Consider the following 23541-nt stretch of genomic DNA (forward strand, 5'->3'; position numbering starts at 1 on the left):
TAACTGGACAGTAGATTACTGAAATAGATGATTCTGCCAACTTAATGGGTGTTCTTGCCAGTCTTAATAGTTGACTTGATAGAGGGTAGTTTATGAAGTTTCTCTCATCCATCTTCTGTGATATCTCGCCTGTATTGATTCTTATTAAGATGATAATACCAATATTATAATGTCATGCTAATATATACTATAAAAAGTTTTTTTTTAAGAGTAAACACTGAAATAGTTGTATGAGTAGGTTCACAGTTACTTCTTACAAGTTAGTAACCATTTCATCTGCCCACCACACAAATTAGTGTGATTGACCAAAAAGAATGTTGCATTTTGAATTTTCCATGTCTATCTAATGTGTCTCTACATAGCACTATATCATAACTGTGACTGTGCAGAGAAAATGGTATAATTTTGTTGTTTCTATAGGTGGTCTAGACTGTTTCCTGCTTATTTATAGGAGACTCACTGATTAGATGGGGTAGGGGATATTTAATGCAATTTGAAACTTAGTCCAGTTATGATGACTTCAGTAGTCTCTTTAGGTAGTGACCAACTCTTTCTGAGGTAAATGCTCAGTCTCTGCTTCTTCCCTGGGATGGTGTAGGGAAAGGTGCATAGCCTCTGTCCTCCTGGCAGTGGGACACTGACCATTGCCTTTGGTTGATGTATGTCCACCATTTCCTCTGGTCTCTGGAATAATGTCCTTAGGTCTCCAGTTGTGTTTGCCTTACTGGCATAGGCTGATGACGTCATGACTGGGGTAACTTACTGCTGGGCCTTTCTGGCTGGTTAGAAGCTGGTGGTGCTCCCCAGTCTCTCTTCGTTTGTGTCTCTCTCAGCTCTCCTGGGTGCCTGGTTGCTATCTGAACTGCTGACCTGGAATGTCATCCAGCCTTTGCTCCAGTGTCATCCTGTTCCACAGTGGGCCCCCTGGTCGGCCACTACCTCAGAAAATCTGAGTTTCAGACTTCACCACTGCTTGACCATGTTTGGAAAAACTGTTTCTCAGGATGAGGAACAGTAAGTCTGTAGACTTACGTTGTAATCCTTCTGTTCATATCAAATGCTGTATATTATTCCATTTGATCTCTTTGCACTTCTTTCACTAGAAAAATCTAATGAGTCCCCCAGGAAGATGGATGCTCCCAGAAGACTAGGGCTGTTTTTGTTAGTTCTTTCATCTCTGTAACCAAAACACCCAAAAAGAACAACTTAGAGCAGGAAAAGTTTATTTGGGGCTCACAGTTTTAATGGTCTTAGTTCATAGATGGTCAATGACATGACTCTGGGCCCAAGATGAGGCAATACATCCTGGGGAAGAAGGCTGCTCAGCTCATGGCAGAGATAGGAGGCAGAGAGAGTGAAGGGGCTAGAGGGAAGATGCATGTCCCCAGGGATCCACCTCCTCCAGCCACATACTACCTGCCTACGGTTATCAAACTAGGATGGACTGATTAGGTTACAGCTCTTAGAATTCAATGATTTCACCTCCAGACATTTCTGCATTAACAGGAGCTTTTGGGGACACCTCATGTTCAAACCATAGCAAGGGCAAAGGTCAGATCATGTAAAACATCAGTGAAAATAGTTTTCAAATCCTATCATAATTAGACATGTGTATGTACATGTATGAGGATGACATATAAAGAGTCATGTAATTCTCAATGTACAGAAGCCTTAAATTTAAGGATTCTAGATTTTTTAGTGGTATATGTAATATGCTCATATATGTATACGTATGTGTGTATATATAAATGTATATGTTACGATACATACATATGTGTAGTCAAGATGTGAATATGTATATAATATTAAGAAGTTTACTTTCTGTGTATCACTATTTTCCTGTGACTAAAACACTGTGATTTCATGCACACATTTTCTTCTATTGTAGGACCGTTCGTGTTTGGTTAAAGAGAGACAGTGGGCAGTACTGGCCAAGCATATACCATGCAATGCCTTGTAAGTATCTGGGTCACTGTCTTGAAAGAACAGACCTGTACCCCAAATCCCCTTTCTTCCCAGATTGCCTTCTCTGTATTTTCTTCTTGAGAAGATTGAATGTTGAAATCTCATTATAATGAAAAGTACCATATTAAATCATTTTAGGTTTTCTAAAGTTCTCACTAGGTAAAGTAAGAAAATTATTCTGAAATTGACTGTATATTTAGTTTTTGAATAAGATCAATGGAAAAAAGACTACAGCAGATAGGCTGTCTGATTACAGCAGTCTCCCTCTTATTGCCTACTTTCTGTTTAACTATTTTGTAAAGTGTGTTCATGGACAATTCAAAATTTTGTCCAATGATTACATTTGTGAAGTAAATTTAGCCTTGCATTATTGTTATAGCATTTATTCAAATTCAGAACATTCAGCATTGAACATTTAGTTCTCAAAAGATTTTCTTAGGATTAAAACATTCTAATTAGAAATAGATTTAATTTCCTCAACATTGAATCAGAGAAATATGTCCTTGCACTTACTGACAAATAACAAATTTTTCAGAGAGAGTTGTGGGGTGGGGAGAATACAGAAGACAAATGTCACAGGTTTTCCCTCATATGTGGAGTCTGAGTTTGAGTGGCAGGAAGAAAACATGAAAGTAGCAGGAAGACTTTTAGAGATGAAGAATGGGGTCAGGGAGAAGGGGAAGAGTGGGCAAGGGCAGGGGATAATGATCAGGTATATATTTCCATGTCTGAGTATGCTGCAGTGAAACCCACTATTCTGTATAATTAAAATGCACTAATTTTTTTTTTTTTTTTAATTAAAAAAAGGTATGTGTTTCTTAAACCTACAAGTGATGAACTGGCTTTCCAAATTAGTAAATTAATTTTTAGTCTTGTGTTTTTTCTTTTAAATAAATGAAGTTTGAGCATTCTATTGCATGTTTATTGTAGTGTCATTTAAGTTCACTATCAATTGCATTAATCATTTTCTTTATTCTCCTGCCTTAAATCTTAATTAAAATCGACATGCAGAAAAATTCCCAGGTTTGTCTTTTGGACTCAGATACCCTCTGGCTTTCTGCAGTGTGTGCACCTCACCCCCTAATACATGTATCCCAGTTTGAGAAATACATGCCACTATACCCAACCAAAATAAATTCATGCTAAATTATAGATGTGGTTAAGTTTATGCCTCTGGCAAAAGAATATCATAATAACAATTTTCTCTGTTTATGAACAAATGAATTATTAAGGATATAATGGTTTTCAGTGAGTTTCAAATTGTCTTTGAGGCTTTGCATGACTTTATAATTTTGTAGCAAATAGATGATAACCACAAAGCTGAACCAAGTATTCAGCTCCCTTTTCTGTGAAGAAGAAACTTCTTGTAATTCTTTTTTTTTCATTTGTTCTTATTAGTTATACATGACAATAGAATTATTTTGACATATTATACATATATAGAGTATAACTTTTCATTCTTCTGGTTGTACATGATGTAGGATTACATCATACATGCACATAGGATAGTAATGTCTGATTCATTCAATTATTTTTCCTGTTCTCCTCCCGTGCCTTCATTCACCTTCTTTCCCTAAAGTGTACACATACACACACACACTCACACACAATGGCATATTACTCAACCATAAAGAATGAAATTATGCCATTTGCCAGTAAATGGATGGAACTGGAGACTGTCATGCTAAGTGAAATAAGCCAGTCCTCCAAAACCAAAAGCTGAATGTTTTCTCTGATATACGAATGCTGACTAACAATAGGTAAGGTGTAGAGAAGAATAGAAGTACTTTGGATTAGACAAAGTGGAATTCTTAAGACTGTATTCTTTTTTTTACCAGTTGTGCTTCTAGCAGATGCCATTCATTATAGGCCCTTGACATTATAGGCCCCAAAGAAACATGGGCTTGTTGAGCAATAGTAGTGATTAGGTTCAGGAAAACAGGAAAGGAGGAGGATTCTCCAATTTTTTTTTTCCTGTTTTTTAAGTGCCATAACCAGTCTTTTCTCTGGTATTGCTTCTTTATCAAACTTGATGTAATAGATCTAACTGGAAGAGATGGGGTAGTGCTGTAATCTAGCAAGTTGATGTTGGCCCCAGAGACATGTAACTTTCAACTTGTCAGTCAGAGAACAAGGCAGACCTGGGTGATAGTTTGAAGGTTTGGGAACTTCATGAGGGCACAGGGTCTTAAGCAATTGCTTATCTATCCCTTTCCCTACTTCCCTATACCTGAATATATACCCATATTTGTATCACTCTATAATGCTCTCGCTCTCTCTTTTTTTTTTTTTTTTTTTTGTACTAGGGATGAACCCTGGGGTGCTCCACCATTGAATTACATCCCCAGCCCTTTTTATAATTTTTAATTTTGAAAGACAGGGTCTCACTCAGTTGCCCAGACTGGCCTTGAACTTGTGATCCTTCCACCTAAGCCTCTCAAATCAGGGATTACAGGAGTATGTGTACTTGGGCTTTTTGTGCTCTATTTATTTGGCCATCTCTAAGAATACAGAGAATCCTCTAGCTGTATTTTCACCATTGAGTAGACTGTAAGAATGACTGGCACAAGTACTCAGTAAATACTTACGGAAGGATTGAGTCTAATTATAAAGAGAATATTATCATCCATTTCCCTAATGATTCAACATGAGCTTTGAGAAACAGGACCCTCTAATTATTTGTATATTTGTCTATGATGTTCTCCTAAAGGGAGTAAAAATAGGACTATTCAAAGTGGTGTTTGTGGTCCAACCTAATCAACATCACCTGAGAAATTAGTGGAACTGCACTATTGGATTCTACCCAGGGCTACTGAATCAGAATCTGCACTTTCATAAGATCCCTTCATGATTTGAATGTACATTAAGATTTGAGAAAGAACTTGTCTTGCTACATTACAGCCAATATATTGTTAATCCCTATATACATGTTTAAATGAACACATGTAAAGCCTCATGTGTATATAATGGTAATTAGTAAATATGTACATATATGTCTACATGTTAGTCAATCAAACATTTACTGCATGACCAGTATATAGGTGTACTGATGTAGATGTCAGGATTTGTACATGAACATAGTCAGAGTGACTTCTATAATTTTTCGTTGTTGAATAGTAATAATAGTAACAGTAATAGTAGTAATAATGTGTACAGGTATAAGAAAAAAAAGGTGATGTTCTTCACAGTTGGTCAGAAATCGACTTATTTTCCGAGGAATTGTATGCATTTAGATGGCATAGTAACTAACCTCTGAGCAAGAATTTAAGCTTTGTTTAACTTGAAAATGACATAGTCTTACTGCATAAGAAAATAAGCTACCTTTTGATCAGAGAACCTGAAATAGATTTGAATTTCAAAAAGATTTGCTTTGCAGTCTTTTCTATTGAAAAGTTTTTTGTTAAGAGGTTATTTGGTATTAGGCTTAAGCATTGTGGTATTAGTTACAAATTATGTATTAGTAACAAAATAAGTGGAAAGAAAATTGAATAAATCCAGAGGCCATAAAATGGATACTAGAAGGCAGATATGACTATGTTGTACCTTTATAGTAGTGCATGATAAGAAATATTCCAAATACAAGAGAAAATACACATTTAAAATATGGCTTGTTATTTTGTTCACTAAAATACATTTTAAGTAGAGTATTTGTCATGTTCTGGGCAGGAGAAGAGATGTTTGGTAGTGTTGAAAAGAAGTTTAATGGAGGCAAGGAGCAGAAGGCCTGGAATGAGAAAGAATGAGTAGTGAAGGCTAAGTTGATGATAGGAGTCAGCCTGAAAGGCAGAATGTGATAAGGCAGAGTGACGTTGAGGGAGTGGCAGGAGAAAGATGAAGAGCAGACAGATGAGTCAGGATAACAGTGGAGCACCACTGTTGGAGTGGATCCACGTCTCTTTTCCGAGCCACTCCTCCTTCCTCAAGGGGAAGGAAGGGAACTAGGAGAAACCAGACTTGCCTGGTTGAAGCTGTTTGCCCCTGGGCCAGTCTGCTTTTCCCAGGAATTTAGCATTTGGACTAGGAAATGCTAGTCTTAGCCCAGACAGGTCCCTTGAACTGGAAACATATAAGCCCAAGAGCTGTGAGACTTTTTTGCACCTAAAGAAACAGTAAAAACCGATTTTCAGAAAGGGAAGGATGAACTAGGAAGGGAGGACCCTCTGACCTCCAAGGGACAGAAAAACCAAGCAGTGATGCCTGAAGGTTTCCTCCTTATCTTCTTAAACTTCACCCCTGATGCCTGGCTGGGTTTCTGCCTTTAAGTGCCCACCTTCTGCTGGATATGCCTATTTGTTCTTAAGCTGGCACAAGTGGGTTTCCCTCAGTTGTAGCTGCAAGTATTTGACTAAGCATAGCCCTAATTGTGTACCTCCTAATTCCTATCTGTTAAGTTTTTCCTGGGTCTCTGTGATCTTTAAATAGGAAGGACTTGCCATGTTTTAGACAACTTTTTTGTTGCTGTGAATACATGACTGGACCAGCACAACTGTAGAGGAGGAAGAGTTTATGCAGGGGCTCACAGTTTCAGAGGTCTTAGTTCAGCGAAGGCCAGCTCCATTCCTTAGGGCTCTAGGTGAGACAGGAACAACATGGCGGAAGAGTATGGCATAAGGAAGCAGCTCACATCATGGTAATCAGGAAGCAGAGGGAGAGAAGGAAAGGGAGGGGGAGAGAGAGGGACACTGTACTCATAGGAATATATACCTCACAACCACGCCCCCAATGAACCACCTCCTCCAGCCACACCCCACCTGCCTTCAGTTACCACTTAGTTAATCCCTATCAGGTGATTAACTCACCGATTGGGTTAAGCTATGACCCAATTATTTCTCCTCCAAACCTTCTTGCATTGTCTCACACATGAGCTTTTGGGGGACACCTCACACACATCTAAACCACAACAGCCCTGTTGGTGCCATTGTGTGTTGAGTTGTTCATAGTCTGGGGAAAATGAGGGCATTTAAAGAAGAAAAGCAAAAAGTAATACTTTACCCTCTTTAATTTCATTGGACAGTTCATCTAACAAATGTTAAATATTTCTTCCATACCATGATCTGTGCACTGTATAAAGGCTATAGTGATTAAATATGGCAGCTGGCTCCTGTCTTAGCGATCCTTACAATGTCATAGGGAAGGCAGACATTAAATGAGTACCAACCATGTTTAGTAATAAGGGTTATGATAGGAAAAGAGGCATGATGGGGACATGGTCCCAAAGATTTCTTGAAGGAGATCCGTTTAAACCCTGATCTCTATAGAGATCTGTTTGTTTGTTTTTGGTGCAGGGGATTGAAAAGGACCCAGAACCTTGTGCTTGCTAAGAACTCACACTACCTCTCCCAGCCCCTCTGTAGGGAGAATTTGGGATAACTGTTGACTTGTTTTGTAGTTTCCTATAAGCTAGCTAATTTTATGGATGAATGAGAAATCACAACATTTCCTTATCAGATATTCTTTCAAAATAGCCTCTCAGTGTATACATGTAGTAGCTGCTAATTGTTTATGATAATATCATCTTACAACTTGTCCACCTGGGTCCCTGCCCAAGCTTGTCAAATAGAAAGGGGCCTTCCTCAGGGTGCAGTGTTGAGATTTCAGTTGCAGCCATAAATGTGATTATTTGTTCTAGGCTTCTAATAGATAGAATTCCAACCACCACATTTACCTCACACTATAGAGAAAAAGCATGTGAAAAGTACAGCATTCCGATTTTCATGGTTGAGATCTTTTAGATTTACTTTACCAACTAGGTTTGCCACTCCAGGTCAGACAAAGGAGAGGCAGGGAGGAATCTGAAGTACAAGCCAGGGTGTCAGGTGGTAGAGATTATTTTTATTCTATCAGAGGATTGCTTATCATCTCTGGGCCTTTATTACCAGCTTCTCCCCTGGGTATGGAGAATAGGTAAAATCACCTTGGGCTGCCACATATGTAGTGAATAAAAGACTGGAGGGGGCAGAAGCCTCAGGCTGGGGCATGTTGGAGAATTGGAAAACCTGAATAGGTTCTGTTGTTTCGAGATCAGGCAGGTGAAATTTACTTTGGTTTCTAAGCTTTTATGCATTTGTCCGCAAAGCAAATCAGAAGACCTTTTTTCAAAAGTAGTTGCAAATAAATAGCTGTGCCAAACATAGTTATAAGATGTCTTGTTTAGTATTTGTCCAGCTCTCTGCTTTATGGAGGGATGGCATCTGTCCAGTCTGAGGTTGTGATTGGGCCCCTCAATTTTCACACAAGTATGGCTACCTTAACCTTGAGTCTTCACTGAAACACATCATTTTGAACCATCTGCTTCTGAGTTTTTATCAAAAGCCTTGTTGAGAGAATGAATGTGGCAGATACTGTGAATGTCCAGCTAACTTCTGCATTTTCCCACTTCGTGGTAGACTTAGCCCTCTGCAGAATTGCCTTTTTTCATCACACCTCAGCTTCAACTGATGTGTACATCCACATGAAATCCCATACGGCTGTTTTTAAAGTAATTATGTCCACCATAATACACAGCATCTCTTTTATAAAGAAGCACAGAGGAGGGATATTTTTCAGATATGAGGGCCAGGAATCCTTTGCTTTCTCTAAAGCAGAATTTCCTGAATTGTGTGCACAGTGTCTTGGTACCCTGAGTGCTGATCCTCTCCTAGCTAGGCAGAGGGTATAGTGAAAAGTGGAATGGAGTGGTTAGTCTCTTCCACTAACTCCAGTGATGTACAAATAAACTTTCCTGTATATATCATAAGGCCAAAAAAAGATTGGGAGCAATAGTTCTGAGGACCTGGTTCCTAGTCCTTATGAATAATGTGAAACACGAAGCTTACAAAGTTTGCCAACAGATCTTTATTTAAGTTTCTGTTGTTTGATTTTGTCGTATCTGCTTCTTTAGTGATTTCAAATTCTTTGTGATATGAGGCAAGGAGTACAATAAATGAATTATATTATTTAAGATAATTAGGTGAACTTGAACATGATGAAGTCTATTGTTTATATTAAATTCATTCCACTCCTAGTGCACCACTTTAGATTGGAACATTAAAAATAGTTTGTAGGTTAGAACCTGTGCCTAGGTGGGAAATTGGAATTTTATTTTTATTTCTACCATTTTGCTAAGTCACTTCGGGCAAGTTCTTTACAATTGCTCTGCTTTGAGCCCAACAACAGATAAAACTATTCATTGTCTTCTCAAATTTGCAAAAATAGCTTGGTTATTAGATATAGTAAATAATTGCACAATACTTTTCAAGGTCTTTGTGTTTAATAGTATATACTGTTGTTATTATTAACCCAGAGTTATATGGAACATTTGGCTAATTCATGAGGTTGTGGCTGGGTTGGTTTCCTTTTCCCGTTTGTTGAGACTGTAATCTTAAGGCAACGGTTATCTTGAAATTGAGGATTTGGAAAATCAAGTTGATTAATATGTTCATATGCCATTATATCTGGAATAGAAATGAGTTGTTTTGTATGTAAATTTCAAATGTTAATTTTCCCATTAGGAACAAGAGCTTTTGGATAATTCAAGATGATGAAGGTAGTTTCTGCCCTTGTCCAACCTTCCCCTCCTTAACCAACTTTTTCTGTGCTTATTGCAGTTTGGGGGAAAGTTTATATAGATTGATTAGCAGTGGGAAGTATTTAAAGTTATAAATCTAGCAGTTCTGTTTTTATAAAGTAGTGATTGTTTTGGTGACTTTTAAACATCTTTAACTCAGTCAACAATTTCATAGCAGCCTGGGGAATTTGTGTATAATTGGGAAATGCCCATCCTACTGTTTTAGTTTATACTTTATTTCAAATAACTGCTTGGTTCCTGGGCGTGAAGTATATTTCTGCATTTGTTAGTTTCTTTTTTTCATAGGGTATATTATGGACCCATTTGTAAACATAATTTATATGTGTAAAAACAATTTATTATTTTTACTTCCATTTTTAAAAACAGTGAGATGTTATGATTAGTTTTGTATTTACTAAGAGGAGGTACCCAAGAAACTTGATTTTTTTTTGATTTTTTAAAATTTATTTTTATTGTAAACAAATGGGATACATGTTGTTTCTGTTTGTACATGGAGTAACAGCATACCATTTGCATAATCATACATTTACATAGGGTAATGATGTTTGATTCATTCCGTTATTTTTTCCTTCCCCCCCACCCCTCCCACCTCTCTTTTCCCTCTATACAATCCCTCCTTCCTCCATTCTTGCCCCCCTCCCACCCTCCATTATGTGTCATCATCCGCTTACCAGTGAGATCATTCGCCTTTTGGATTTTTGAGATTGGCTTATCTCACTTAACATGATATTCTCCAATTTCATCCATTTGCCTGCAAATGCCATAATTTTATTATTCTTTATAGCTGAGTAATATTCCATTGTATATGTATATACCACAGTTTCTTTATCCATTCATCAATCGAAGGGCATCTAAGTTGGTTCCACAGTCTGGCTATTGTGAATTGAGCAGCTATGAACATTGATGTGGCTGTATCTCTGTAGTATGCTGATCTTAAGTCCTTTGGGTATAGGCCGAGGAGTGGGATAGCTGGGTCAAAGGGTGAGTCCATTCCAAATTTTCTAAGGAATCTCCACACTGCTTTCCAGAGTGGCTGCACTAATTTGCAGCCCCACCAGCAATGTCTGAGTGTACCTTTTTCCCCACATCCTCTCCAACACCTATTGTTGCTTGTGTTCTTGATAATCGCCATTCTAATTAGGGTGAGATGGAATCTTAGTGTAGTTTTGATTTGCATTTCTCTTATTACTAAAGATGGTGAACATTTTTTCATATGTTTGTTGATTGCTTGTAGATCTTCTTCTGTGAAGTGTCTGTTCATATCCTTAGCCCATTTGTTGATGGGTTATTTGTATTCTTGGTGTAGAGTTTTTTGAGTTCTTTATAGATTCTGGAAATTAGTTCTTTATCTGAAGTATGAGTGGCAAAGATATTCTCCCACTCTGTAGGCTCTCTCTTCGCATTGCTGATAGTTTCCTTTGCTGAGAGAAAGCTATTTAGTTTGAATCTATCCCAGTTATTGATTCTTGCTTTTATTTCTTGTGCTATGGGAGTCCTGTTAAGGAAGTCTGATCCTAAACCAACAAGTTGAAGATGTGGACCTACTTTTTCTTCTATAAGATGCAGGGTCTCTGGTCTGATTTCAAGGTCCTTGATCCATTGTGAGTTGACTTTTGTGCAGGGTGAGAGATAGGGAAGAAACTTGATTTTTAATGGAAAATGAAGGAAAACAGATTACCCAAAGTAAAAATGTGACATATTAATAATCTGAGAAAGTATAGCATTTATTTAGCATACTTTTGTTTGATTTTCATCTGGCAGAGAATTGTAAGGTACACTGTAGATAGGTCACTTTATTGTGACTTAAAACTTGTCTGGGAGAAAAAGCAACCTTTTTTTAAAAATTTGTTCTTATTAGATATGCATGACAGTAGAGTGTATTTTCACATATTATACATACTTGGAGTATAAGTTCCAATTCTTGTGGTTGCACATTATGTGGAGTTACACTGGTTGTGTATTCATATATGAACAAAAGAAAGTTATGTCCAGTTCATTCTGCTCTTTCCTATTTCCATCCCCCTTTCATTCTCCTTGTCTAATCCAGTGAACTTCTACCCCCCCCCACTTATTCATAGTAACTTCGTTGATATTACTCAGACTAGATTAAAAAAAAATAAGTCAACTTTGGTAGAGTGCATAAAATGTTTGACTTAAATCAAAAATACTTTTTAGTGTTAGACAATCAAATTCCTCAATACTGGTATGCTTAATGAAATAAAACACGAGTAGGATAGTGCACATCTAATATTATCCTAAGACAAATAAGGCTGGATGAAATACTGTCTGTGAATCCAGCCTTTGCTTTGTTCAGGGTGTGTTACACACTGGAGGTTTAGGTGAAGGCCCCTTATTGTGGGATCCTAACATTTAACTTCATCAAGATGCCTTTAACACTTGAAGTTTTATTCAAGGAAGTACCATTGTTTATTTAGTTTTAAAGCTCTAACCAGAACATCTCCTGAAGATTAGTGTATCCTGCCAAATAATACCTTTAGCAATGTAAAGCAGTCAGTGTGATTGAAATCCAGGGCTTAATCTTCAATGAAACTTGTGTTTAGTCAAGCAAAGTTCAACTGATCAGCAAAGGACAGAGAATAAACTAATTGGAAAATGAAAGAATTATTGGTGAAAACAATAGAAATTGAGAAACTTTCCCCCAAATAGAAATACTTTGAAAATACTTCCTCTCAATTACATTTTTTTTTTTCTTTTTTAAGTAAGGATAATGACTTTTTCTTATGCCAATTATGGGATAACATTAGAAACGCAAGTAGTCACTTTTTCTCCAATCCTTTTAATTATTGACTGGTTGATGTTGGTCTCTTGAGTCTCCTGTGTCTAGGGCTCATGTCTCTTGAGGTTTTTCCTCCTTCAAATTATATGAACATTAATATAATCACCTATACTGGGGCTTCTTTTTTAGTTTTCCTTAATCTTAAAGCTGAATGCTTGGCTTACATTACAAAGATTTCATTTTAAAACTCACTCAGATGTCACCAAAGTGTTTAAAGATGAGAGACTGTGATAGGCCATGAAAGTCTGAAGTCCTGATACTAATAGAAGAGAATAAGAGGTCCCAGTACACAAGGCCTGCACACATTGCTTTCTGTCTTTTTTAAAAAAGGCATTGAACACAATACCTTTATATTTATGTGGTGCTGAGGATCAAACCCAGTGCCTTAGGTGTGCTAGGCAAACGCTCTACCACTGAGCTACAAGCCCAGCCTTTTCTGTCTTTTGTTATCTTGGTTCCTAAAATTTTACCAGATACTCCCTGTGGTTGTCGTCAGCCTCAAACAGAAAGGATAGATGGCAAATCTTTTTCAGATGTGTAGAAAATTAATTCTGTACTTTTTTTTTTTTTTTTTTTTTTTTTTTGAGAAACTGTGACCATCTTCCCACTACATTTTTATAAAACTGTTGGGGGACAGTAGGAAGCTAGAGTACAACACCAGGAAAAGCAGTAGCAAGTCCTTGAATTTCAGTTATTTGGTTAATGTAAGAGAAGTCTCTGGCTGTGTACATATAACATAGTATACCTGGGAGGCCTCAACAGATGGGATCACCTCACAGAGCTTACTTGGTATGATTATCCTCACTGGGAAACAGTTAAAAGTGCCGGGGCAGCGATAGCATATTTTCAGGATTGTGTATTGTTGTATTTATGTCATCTAGAGCTCAGGGTTGTGAATTTGATAGAGGAAGTCAACAGAGGGACACTGCATTGTAATTTTATAGTTATGATCAGCTACTTCCCTCTTTGGAGAAAGCAGTTTTAAGGTTAGCTAGAAGAACAGTTGCCAGCTAGTTCATCACTAAGGTGCACATTCAGCCATGAAGGATCAGTTATTTCTTTATTACCTTATGAATTATTATTTTTATAGCATTTGAAGCAGACTTTTTATTTGTGAAGTGTACATCTTTGCAAACTACTAACAGCTATTATGCTAAATCATATTTTGTCTCTACCCTATTCTTCCTGCCAAAAGTTTCCTTTACCATTTCACCATTACTAATTTTATTCTGTCTTATTATCCTTCCCCAGTTATGTCCCTTTGATGTTTGTATTGCATGACTAGGAGTCATTTTATAAAGCACTAGCCTTTACACAAGAAGTGGATTTTTTTTGGTAATCTCTGTACCCCTCTAACCCCCAAAGAAAAGATTTACTGTAGTTAACAAATCTAGGCATCAGAAGTCTTTAGAGACCATTTGTTCCTCTGTGGCCCTGCCAGGGCTTATGGGTAACCAATCCAAGGTCTGTTCCCGGGAGAGTGTCTCAGCTGAGAAACCATTGAGGAACATCATAAGGCTCAGCTGCCCAAAGCCTTTTCTCCCCCCTCTTTCTCTCTCTCTCTCTCTCTCTCTCTCTCTCTCTCTCTCTCTCTCTCTCTCTCTCTCTCTCCTGATGTCTCATAATGCTTCTTTGAAGGATGGCTGTACCTTTAGGGCACCAGGCAGCTAATGCTGTCTAGCTCTGGAACATCATAGGTTCAGGCATATGGGTTGTAGAACAGAATTTCTATTAAAATTTCTTTTTAATTGCATTTATAAAGGAAAGGGCTTTTGAATTCTGATAAGCGTTTCTTCCTATACATAAAGTGATTTGAACCAAGAAGGTGAAATTGAGTCACTGTTCTTATATGTAGTTGGTATCATAGTCTATAAATTTCTTGATGGCAATGGTAATACCTTATGTATCATTGTGTCACATGCCTGGAACATAGTGAGCATTCTAAATTTTTGTTGAGTAACAAATGGGGAAATAATAGGAATAAAGAAATAGCAATGTAGATTTAAGGATAGCTTATGCAGTGTTGTGAAAGTCTTTTAAATCATGTTTAGAAATCAGTGGATTTTCTAACTCTAGTGGGACCATACATGACCTCTTAAGGAATTCACAGAGAATATACTTATGAATGGTCAGGTGGATAGCTAAATGATAAGGTTGTTCTTGGGTAGCATGCTACCCCTTGGGGCCGCAGTCAAGTTTTCTTCATATGTTCATGATTAAATTGTAATAAATAATTAGATATTTAAAATGAATTTTAACAAGAACAGCAAAATGACAAGATTAAAGACAGTGTTAAAGAAAAAGCTTTTGAAAAAAAGAACTAGTCTTAGTTTTTCTATGTATTTTTAATGTGTGTATATATTTTATATAGCTGTATTCACAATATATTTTTTCTTTTGATTTTTTTTCAGCTAGCATGGTAATTCTCCATGCAATCAATAGATTTTAATTCTGCATACATATGAGATTATGAGACCTGGCATCTTAGCATTTGTGTAGAAATTTTGCCAAATAATTTATAGACCAAAGGTGAATAAGACTGAATTTCTTAGGTTAGAGTATTAAATATCACTTAACTGCTTTTTTTGGCCGTATACATTTTGGAATCTGGTTTTATTTTGTGGCTAAACAGAAAGAAGATAGTCCATATTGGTGGGAGTTTTGGGGAATTTTTTTTTTTTTTTTGTATGTTTCTGTTTTCTGAGTATGTCATGGTTGAAATTAGAAATATGTAAATTATTTATGCAGCTCAGCTTAGAAGATTCTTTATGTTGTTGATTTGTTCAGGGCCCTTTTGTAGAGAAAAAAATGTTACTAAGTGATGTGTTCATGAAGTAATTCTGTCAACAGAACTTGAAGTTCTTTTATAGTTTAAAGATATTTCTAGATGGGTGTTTGAAAATGGCACTGTGTGTTTGAATTATGTCTTTGAACCTTCTCCAACTTTTTTTTTTTTCTGTATGACCTGGATGAGACATTTAATCATAACTGAAAAAGTAGGAATGAAAATATTTGGGGTTGTGATTATGATTATATTGATGTATAAGTTCATACTCTATAGGGCTACTATGAATATGGGGGAACATTTAAAAATTGTGTTGGGCTCTTTTTTTTTTTTTAGGTTGTCAATGCATCTTTTTTATTTTATTTATTTATATGTGGTGCTGAGTATTGAACCCAGGGCCTCACACATGCCAGGCAAGCACTCTACCACTGAGCCACAACTTCAACCCCCATGTTGGGCTCTTTCGAACAACTTTTTCAGTATGGGGTAGATTGTCAAAAATTCCCCATTCTTAGTAGGAAGTGTAGATAAAGAAGGCAGGAACCTGGAAGCTGTTTAGTAAGTGCTTATTGATCACAGGTTTCTTCTGAGCCTAGGACTTAGTAGACAGAGGCAGTTGGTCTTGTGGATCAGGGAGTCCCAGTCCAGGACTGGGTGTGCTGACTCATCTGGTGTCTTTCCTGCAGTACCTAGCCCTTGTTGATTGGGTGTTTTTTACCTTGAAACAGGTCTGTGGTCATTTTCAACCAGTAGCTCCCACCAAACCTCCTGACTGCAGAGAGTAGAAGACTTGTTAGTTCCCTTGCCCTGTATCATTGCTAAATCAAATACAGATTTATGTGTTTGTATGTGTGCGGGCAGGGAGGGCTGGGAGTAAGATCTTTGTTTTAACAGTCTCCCTAATTCAGAAAGAGTGAGTTATTTCTATTGAAGATGGAGTTTGAGTGGAAGTGAGAGAGTGGTGACTGAAAGCTTACACAGCAAAAGTATTATTAATCTAGTCAAGCAAATTTAGCCTGAATACTGACAGTGCAAGCAGAGACCAGGCCCCTGGGAACTTGTCCAGCTTCAGAATGTGTTACTTGCTATAGTAATTAAAAGGACAACTTAAAAAACTAAGGATTGATTGTAAAATTACTTACTATTTTGGTGAGTGGGAGTTAAATGAATTATTTCAGAAAATAGTGGGGAAAAAAATAGCCACACATTCTTAGCTAGTTAGGCACTCCTGAATCAATGAGAATCGTCATTTTGTTAATTTCATCAACATGTTCATTTCTTTCAGCTCCATGTTCATGCATGTCTTTTAACCCGGAAACAAGAAGACTGTCCATAGGTCTAGACAATGGTACAATCTCAGTAAGTACACATAAATAAGATTTCCAGTTGAAGTACTTCCCTTCCTGTGGAGTATATATATGTATTGTGATGAGAGTTATTTATTAGTTTTTTCAAATTAGCAAAATCATTTTCTTACTAAGTAAAGTGGAAATTGCAGTGGAGCACGTTATGGTGAAGGAAGAGATTCTGTGTAGGGAGAGCTGTCATCAGTCTACTGACATGCTGACGAAGCTCAGTGTGACCTACCACACATACGGTAGGCAGGCTAGGGGCCTTAGGAAGCAAATGAGTGAGCTGCAGGAACCTGCCTTAGTAAGAGCAAGCTGAGATACTGAACTTTGATCAGCTGATTAATCATGGTGTAAACTTCCCCACACAAGCAGCAGAACCCAAGGGAAGTGATTTCTTTGTTTTGTTTTGTTTTGTTTTTTGTTTTGTTTTTTTAACCTCTGCATGTGTGATCTTGTCTTTAATACTCTGTGTTCTCCTCCTTCTACTTTGTTTTCTCAACTCCATCTAGCATATGAATACAATTCTATAAATTTGTATGAATTTGTAAGGAAAGCACAGAATCTAGGTTTTAGTCTATAGGGTAGATACAGATTAAATATTAGACCCTTTGATTATAGATCTTGAGGGAACTGAAGTGATTAGAGATTGGAATTTTGAGTTTTATCTACCTTCTTAATCTTACATATTGAGTTTCCATTAGTAAAGTCTGATCTGTTCGTTATCCCTTTGATTTGTATTACTTTCAGGCCCAGGCAAGGGAGGCTCTGCTTTTTGACTTGTGAATTAAAAAGCACTGCTGTGGCCACACTTACCCACAGGATGAAGGGGCTGAGGGGATATGACCAGCCCGAGCCTTACTCCCTCTCTCCCTGCATCCTCTGCACTGGGACTGTGGAATTTTCTGCCTTCAAATAGCTCAGAGCTCCTTCCAACGTCTTCCTGGGCCTTTTCCCTGGGTTGGTCCTTAGGAAGATAAAACTAGTGAGTATACCCTTAGTCCTGAGGAATGCCTGAAGGGGAGCAGTTTGAGGTTAGCAGGATATCCACACAGGTATGCAGGGCCCCTCAAGATGTTGACAGAACTCGGGAATGGGAAGAGCAGGGGTGGGCTGACCACTGTGATGGAACTTCAAAGAATTACAATTATCTGTATTGCCAGGTATTTGAAGGTCTGTTTGTCAGTGTTAGAGTTAAGGCCACATGCTACTTAATAGTCTAACTTGTAACTATTTTTTTTTTCTTTTTTTGGCACTGGGGATTGAACACGGGCTTCACATATCCCTTGGCAAGTGCTTTGCCACTAAGCTATTTTCCCAACACTTTTTATTTTTATTTTGAAATTGAGTCTTGTTAAATTGCGTAGGCTATACCTGAACCCATGATTTTCTTCCCTCAGCCTCCCAAGTAACTGAGATGCCAGTATTCACCACTGTGCATCATTTTGAAATTTATTTAGGTATATGAAATATGGGCCTCCATTTGTAGTCTTAATCCTAGTCCCTACCAGTGTTAGGGGTGGGCCTGAAATTTTCTGATCTTTAGTCAAAACACTTGTGGAGTGGCCTTTATGGAAATATTGAATAATATTGTTAAGTATATATCAGCCTATTGGCAAATATTTATGGAATTTCCATAATATCCAATGCGTTTGGTAGGCTTAGACACCATTTCTTAGGATAGAAGTTTATAATATCCACCTTTATATAGTTTAAGAAAAGGATGTGTTGTTGATAGGATAAATACATTTTTAAAAGATTAGAGGAAACTGTACATGGCACCACATGTCTATAACTGCAGCAATTTGGGAAACTGAGGCAGGGGGATTGCAAGTTGGAGGCTACCCCCGGGCAACTTAGCAACCTGGGCAACACAATCTCAAAATAAAATCTTTAAAAAGTACTGGGGATGTAGCTCAGTGATAGAGTACTTGCCTAGCAAACATGAAGGTCTGGGTTTAATCCTCAGTACCACAGAAGAACAATAAATGAATGAATGAATAAATAAATAATAAAAGGATTGGATTGTTCGATTTACCGAAGTGTTTTACAAAGGAAATTGAAAAGATGAGTTGAGATTCGTGAATTACCCAACAGTTCATAGAATCGTGTGCATGACATTCATTGTCCCAGAAAAGTCTTAGATGTGTATTACTTATGGGTGGTTCTCTGCACTTTTGAGGTATTGGTGATGAGTGGGTGCTGATAAATTTGGCTTTGAAGGCAAGATAGGTGAGCAAAGTAAGTGATGGAGAATTCTAACTATTTATAGTATAGAAGAGGAGAAACCATCTTAGCCATTAATCCTTTTAGTCAGTGAAACCGCCAGAGAGCTGGAGCATCTGTCAGGTACAGGGACTTAGTCACTTCCTTGGCTGTGTCAGAACAGTTGAGATACCAAACCTTACCTTTCTTTGATCTTTCAAAAAGGATTGAGAACCCTGGCTTATATGAAATAATTTCCTTAAAAGTGCCTCCTTTATATTATTGAAGAAAATGAATTGTACACTCTGCCTTTTCTCATCTGAGGAATTGTAAAGAACTCTGAGTTAGGGGAACATGCATTGAAAGAGCAGCATGTTTAAGGTTCAGGATTCTCATTGATCACTATAACAACAGGTTCTTTGCTGAAAATAGAGTTTCAGCTGTTAATAGTTTACTCTCTATACATGGGAAGTCCTGCTTCAGAAACTACACATTGTTTCCTGAATATAGCAAATTTTAAGAAGAAACACTGGTTAAATCTTTTAAAATAAATAAAGGACAAAAATCAAAAAGTAAATCCATGTTTCACTTTATTTTGCTAAATACAAAACACTGTGAACTTTTGAACAATTCAACTTAAGTTAGTAAGTAATGAATTAGAGATGAAGTAGAGATAAGAAATATGGAATATTCTTTAAAAAGATCTTGGCCACAAAGGAAGGAGAGGGTAAGTCCTGAAACTAGACTGGACAGGAGACAAACAGCAAGAGAATACACAACAATCTGGAGAATTAGGTATGGGCAAGGATGAAGACAGTTTTGAGATGGAAGGGGAAAAGAGACAAATATTCAGTTTTGACATATAGAAGAATGCCTCCCCACCCCCCCCATGAAATAGCACATGAGATCACCTACAGAGAGAAGCTAAAAATAAAAAGTCTATTTTCATATCTATATCTTTTGCTTTTTCTGATTATATAGCTCAGAATTCCGTTCTTGGTCTAAAAAGCCCTTGTTATCTTCTGAGGCCTCATTCAAATCCTATCTTTCCTATTTTATTTTATTTTAGGCATATGATTCCTGTACCCTACTGATTGAAATCAATCACATATTATTCACTGAGTTAGCTATTTGATTGCTTATTTAATTTCTGCTTTGTGAAATGTTTTCAAATCTGTCTCTTATATTAAAGTGTTGAGTGTTAAGGAGTTGGCCAGTGCTTTTATTCATCTCTTCTTCAGCAGATTTTAGTGTAATTCTTTATAAGAATTAGGAACTCAATGAATAATTTGTTAAATAAATTTACTGACTAAAGTACAAACTCTATTATCATTTTAGTGTAGTTGGTTGTAACAAGCACCTGCTTAAATTCCAAGATAGTATGTTATAATTCTGTTAGTACACAAAATATTTTTCAAATGGAAAAGTTGTGCCAATACTTTAATTCATCTTGAGTTTTCAGAAATGTATTAATATTGAAAGCAGTCAAATTATGCTAACTACTATCCTTGCCCAAGTAGGACTTAGAAATTTTCACTTGTTTTGCCTCATGTATTCTAGCCAACCAACAAATATCTAAATATCAGCGGTGTACAAAAGATACTCAGTTCTAACATAGCATGGTTTATAATATGGTTGAGGAAACCATAAAAAATGAAGTATGAATAAGTAACAGTAAACAAACAATAGTGCACTAATAATGAGCATGATGTTGGTAGCGTAGTGAGGTAAGAAGAGAGAGGAAAGGATGGTCTGGGACAGCTCTCTGAAAACTGGATGTGAGCTGGATTTAGAAGAAAGGCTATGATTTGATTAGCTAAAGATAGGAAGGTAAGGTATTTCAGGCAATATTGCTGACATGGGAGAAAAACATGGAGGTAAAAGGGGTAAGAAATGCTTGGAGAGAAGTCAACCCATGTGGAAATGGGATTTGTGAAAGCCTTTACTCAGGATGAGTAGATAACATTGTGTAAGGAGCTAGACCCCTAACGTGGAAGAGTCCCTCCACTCCACCCCAAGACTTTCTACTGTATTTAGAGGGGATAATTGACTAGAAAGGAAATGTCAACATAGAAATAAAGAGTTTCTATTAAACCTAATTTTCACCAATCCTACTGGATATTGGCTGTAGGATAGTAATATAGATGTTTATATATTCATCTTCATATGTTTTCTTCTTCATCAAAACTGTTAGGGAACCAAAATTTTATTAATATCTTGCCAATATAAATTTATAGTCATTGAAGAGTTTGTGAAGACATCCTTGAAATAATAAACTCTCTGTTCTCTTGACAATTACAGTTATGTGTGTGTTAGGCTAAGTTTGAGATGAGTAGAAAGGATTGATCAATGTAATGGTTAGCATCCAGAGCAGTGATTATTATATAAAAATAAATGCTGGTGACCAAGTATGGATTTATTGTTTTTGTAGGTCTTATGATTTTTATATTCATGATATAAATTACTGGTAGTTCACATAGTTTATCCAAGGGAATGGAAAAGGAATGAGAACTAAACATTTATTGAACATTTACCATGGGCACTCTGGGTTGCCTCCATTGCCTCATTCCAGCTTTGCAATCATCTGTGAGGTAGGTGGTGTTACAAATTGCGTGTCTCAGAGAAGGACTGGACTGAGGACTGGAGAGTTTACAGGCCTTCACCAGCCTATTTAGCTAAAATTAACAGCCAGCTGACATGGGAACTCTGTGTGTCTTGAAGCCTAGATATGCTCCTCAGTTTAGGGGTCTTTATCCTTCCTAGAATGAATTACCTGAAGGCAAATATTATGTCTCTTTCAGTTTTGTGTCCTAAGAGAACCTCTGCAGATGCTTTGTTAACATATCAGCTAAATGGAGAAAAGGCATTTCAACTCATCTCTTCAGGGCGTCCAAACAGAATTAGGCATTATGCCAGCAGAACTTTAATATATACTCTCAACAGTTGACACAGTATGAACAGATCCTGGTTTAAATGACTGGTTTTGACATATAGAAGAATTTGCTATCCATTTTCTGCTTCTTGAAATTCATACTTGAGATACATCAAGCAGCCAAATAAGAATGGAGGTAGAGCCGTTGCCCAGCATATGAAAGGTCCTGGCTTCCATCCCCAGCACTGCAGATAAATAAATAGATAGATAGATAGATAGATAAGTAGATAAACCTAAGTAGAAATATAATATGTTCATGATAGCATGTGAGACCCTAAAATATGCTATTGATAAAACATTGCCTCTTTTTCTTCTAAGACTAGAAATCTGATGAACTTTTGGCATTATTGAAGGAATATGCCTTCTCACATTTATCATCATTTAGAGGTTCATATTTTGCTGATAAAATGAACACCTTAATAAGAGTATCACTCTGTTTCACCACAGTGGTGTTCTTTAGACGACATGGTTTGAAATTGTGGCATGTGGAACTCAAAATAGTCCATCTCAGCAGAATCCCATAGGCAGGGCCTCTGTATCACAGATAACAGAAGGTACTCAGGCAGTCTCTTGCTGTAACAAGGAAGCCCAAGTGCCCCCACTCCAGTAGCTTCAAGTGAAAGGGATATAGTTTCTCTGAGAGTTTTTCAAATAAAAGGGAGAAATTACCTCTTTGAAAACACAATATTTAGCATCTTCTAAAAGGAAATTCAGACATCTTCAGAACTGTTCTTGTCACCTGAGACCAGGATTTTTAGTTCAGTGTTTTATTATATTCAGAAAGTTCAAGATATAACAATCCTAATATACAGTCCCCCCCCCCCCCCATCCATAGTTTCCCTTTCTAAGGTTTCAATTACCTATGACTTACTGTGGTTCAAAAATATAAAATAGAACTCCATGAATAAACAGTTCATAAGTTTTAAATAACTTCTGTTTTTTGCAGTACTGGGGCTCAAAACCAGGGCCTTGCGTATGCTAAGCAAGCATTCTACCCTGAGCTACACCCCCAGCCCTTAAATAACTTTTATTATAGTAGACTGTTAAAATTGTTTCATTTTTAGTTATTGTTGTTAATCTCTTTCTGTGCCTAATTTATGATCTATACTTTATCCTGGGTATGTATGTATAGGAATGAACATGGAATATAAGGGTTCAGTACAATCTTCTATTAAAGGCATCTCTTGGGTGTCTTGGAAAGTTTCCCTTGCATTTGCATGAGAGCAAGATGAGTTGTTTCCAGTTGCAGCGTATCAGAGCAAAATATATTAGTTTCCTAGGGCTGCCATAACAAAGTACCACAAACTGGGTGGCTTAAAAATAACAGAATTTATTTTCTCACAGTTCTAGAGTCTGAAAGTCTGAAACCAAGATTTGGCCAGACCATGCTCATTCTGAAGCCTGTAAGAGAGATTCCTCCCTTGCCTTTTCCCTAGTTCTGATAGTCGCAGGCAGTACTTGGTGTTCCTTGACTCTTAGGTTCTTCATGCTAGTCCTTGTGGGCATCTTTATGTTGTCTTCCCTCTGTCTTTATGTGGCCTTCTTATGAGGACACTGGTCATTGGATTTAGGGCCCTAATTCAACATGACCTCATCTTAACTTGTTCCTATCTTCAAATTCATTGCAAATAAGGTCACATTCTCAGGTTCCAGGTGGATATGAATATTTGATTTATGAAGTTGACATTTTTAAGTTTTCATCATGTTTGATCTCTGCAGCATTTAGCCCACTCTTTGCTGTTGTTTTTTTTTTTTTTTCCTGAAATACTATTCAGTGTTTCTGAAATAGTCCCTTTCCAAATATCTATGATAATACTTTATTTCTTCCAGCCTAGAATGTTTTTTAACCAGCTTTGGTTTGGTGTTGAAATTTCTCCATATTTACTCTTACACCTTGCTTCTTTTCTCTGTAGGCAGTCTCAGCCATATCATGATTTTATT

The 23541-nt window shown here is 37.1% G+C and overlaps 1 protein-coding gene across 2 annotated transcripts in view; it reads left to right on the top strand.

Annotated features, from left to right (window-relative positions):
* WDFY2 (WD repeat and FYVE domain containing 2) overlaps nt 1–23541 on the top strand; it is a 159960-nt gene that overhangs the window by 56273 nt on the left and 80146 nt on the right. For both annotated transcript variants that reach the window (XM_079136183.1, XM_079136184.1), the window contains 2 exons: nt 1889–1956; nt 16400–16473. In XM_079136183.1, coding sequence (XP_078992309.1) covers nt 1889–1956; nt 16400–16473 — 142 coding nt within the window. The remainder of the gene's footprint in view (nt 1–1888; nt 1957–16399; nt 16474–23541) is intronic.

Source organism: Sciurus vulgaris (genome assembly GCF_902686455.1).
Source record: "Sciurus vulgaris genome assembly, chromosome: 4".
Lineage (NCBI taxonomy): Eukaryota > Metazoa > Chordata > Mammalia > Rodentia > Sciuridae > Sciurus > Sciurus vulgaris.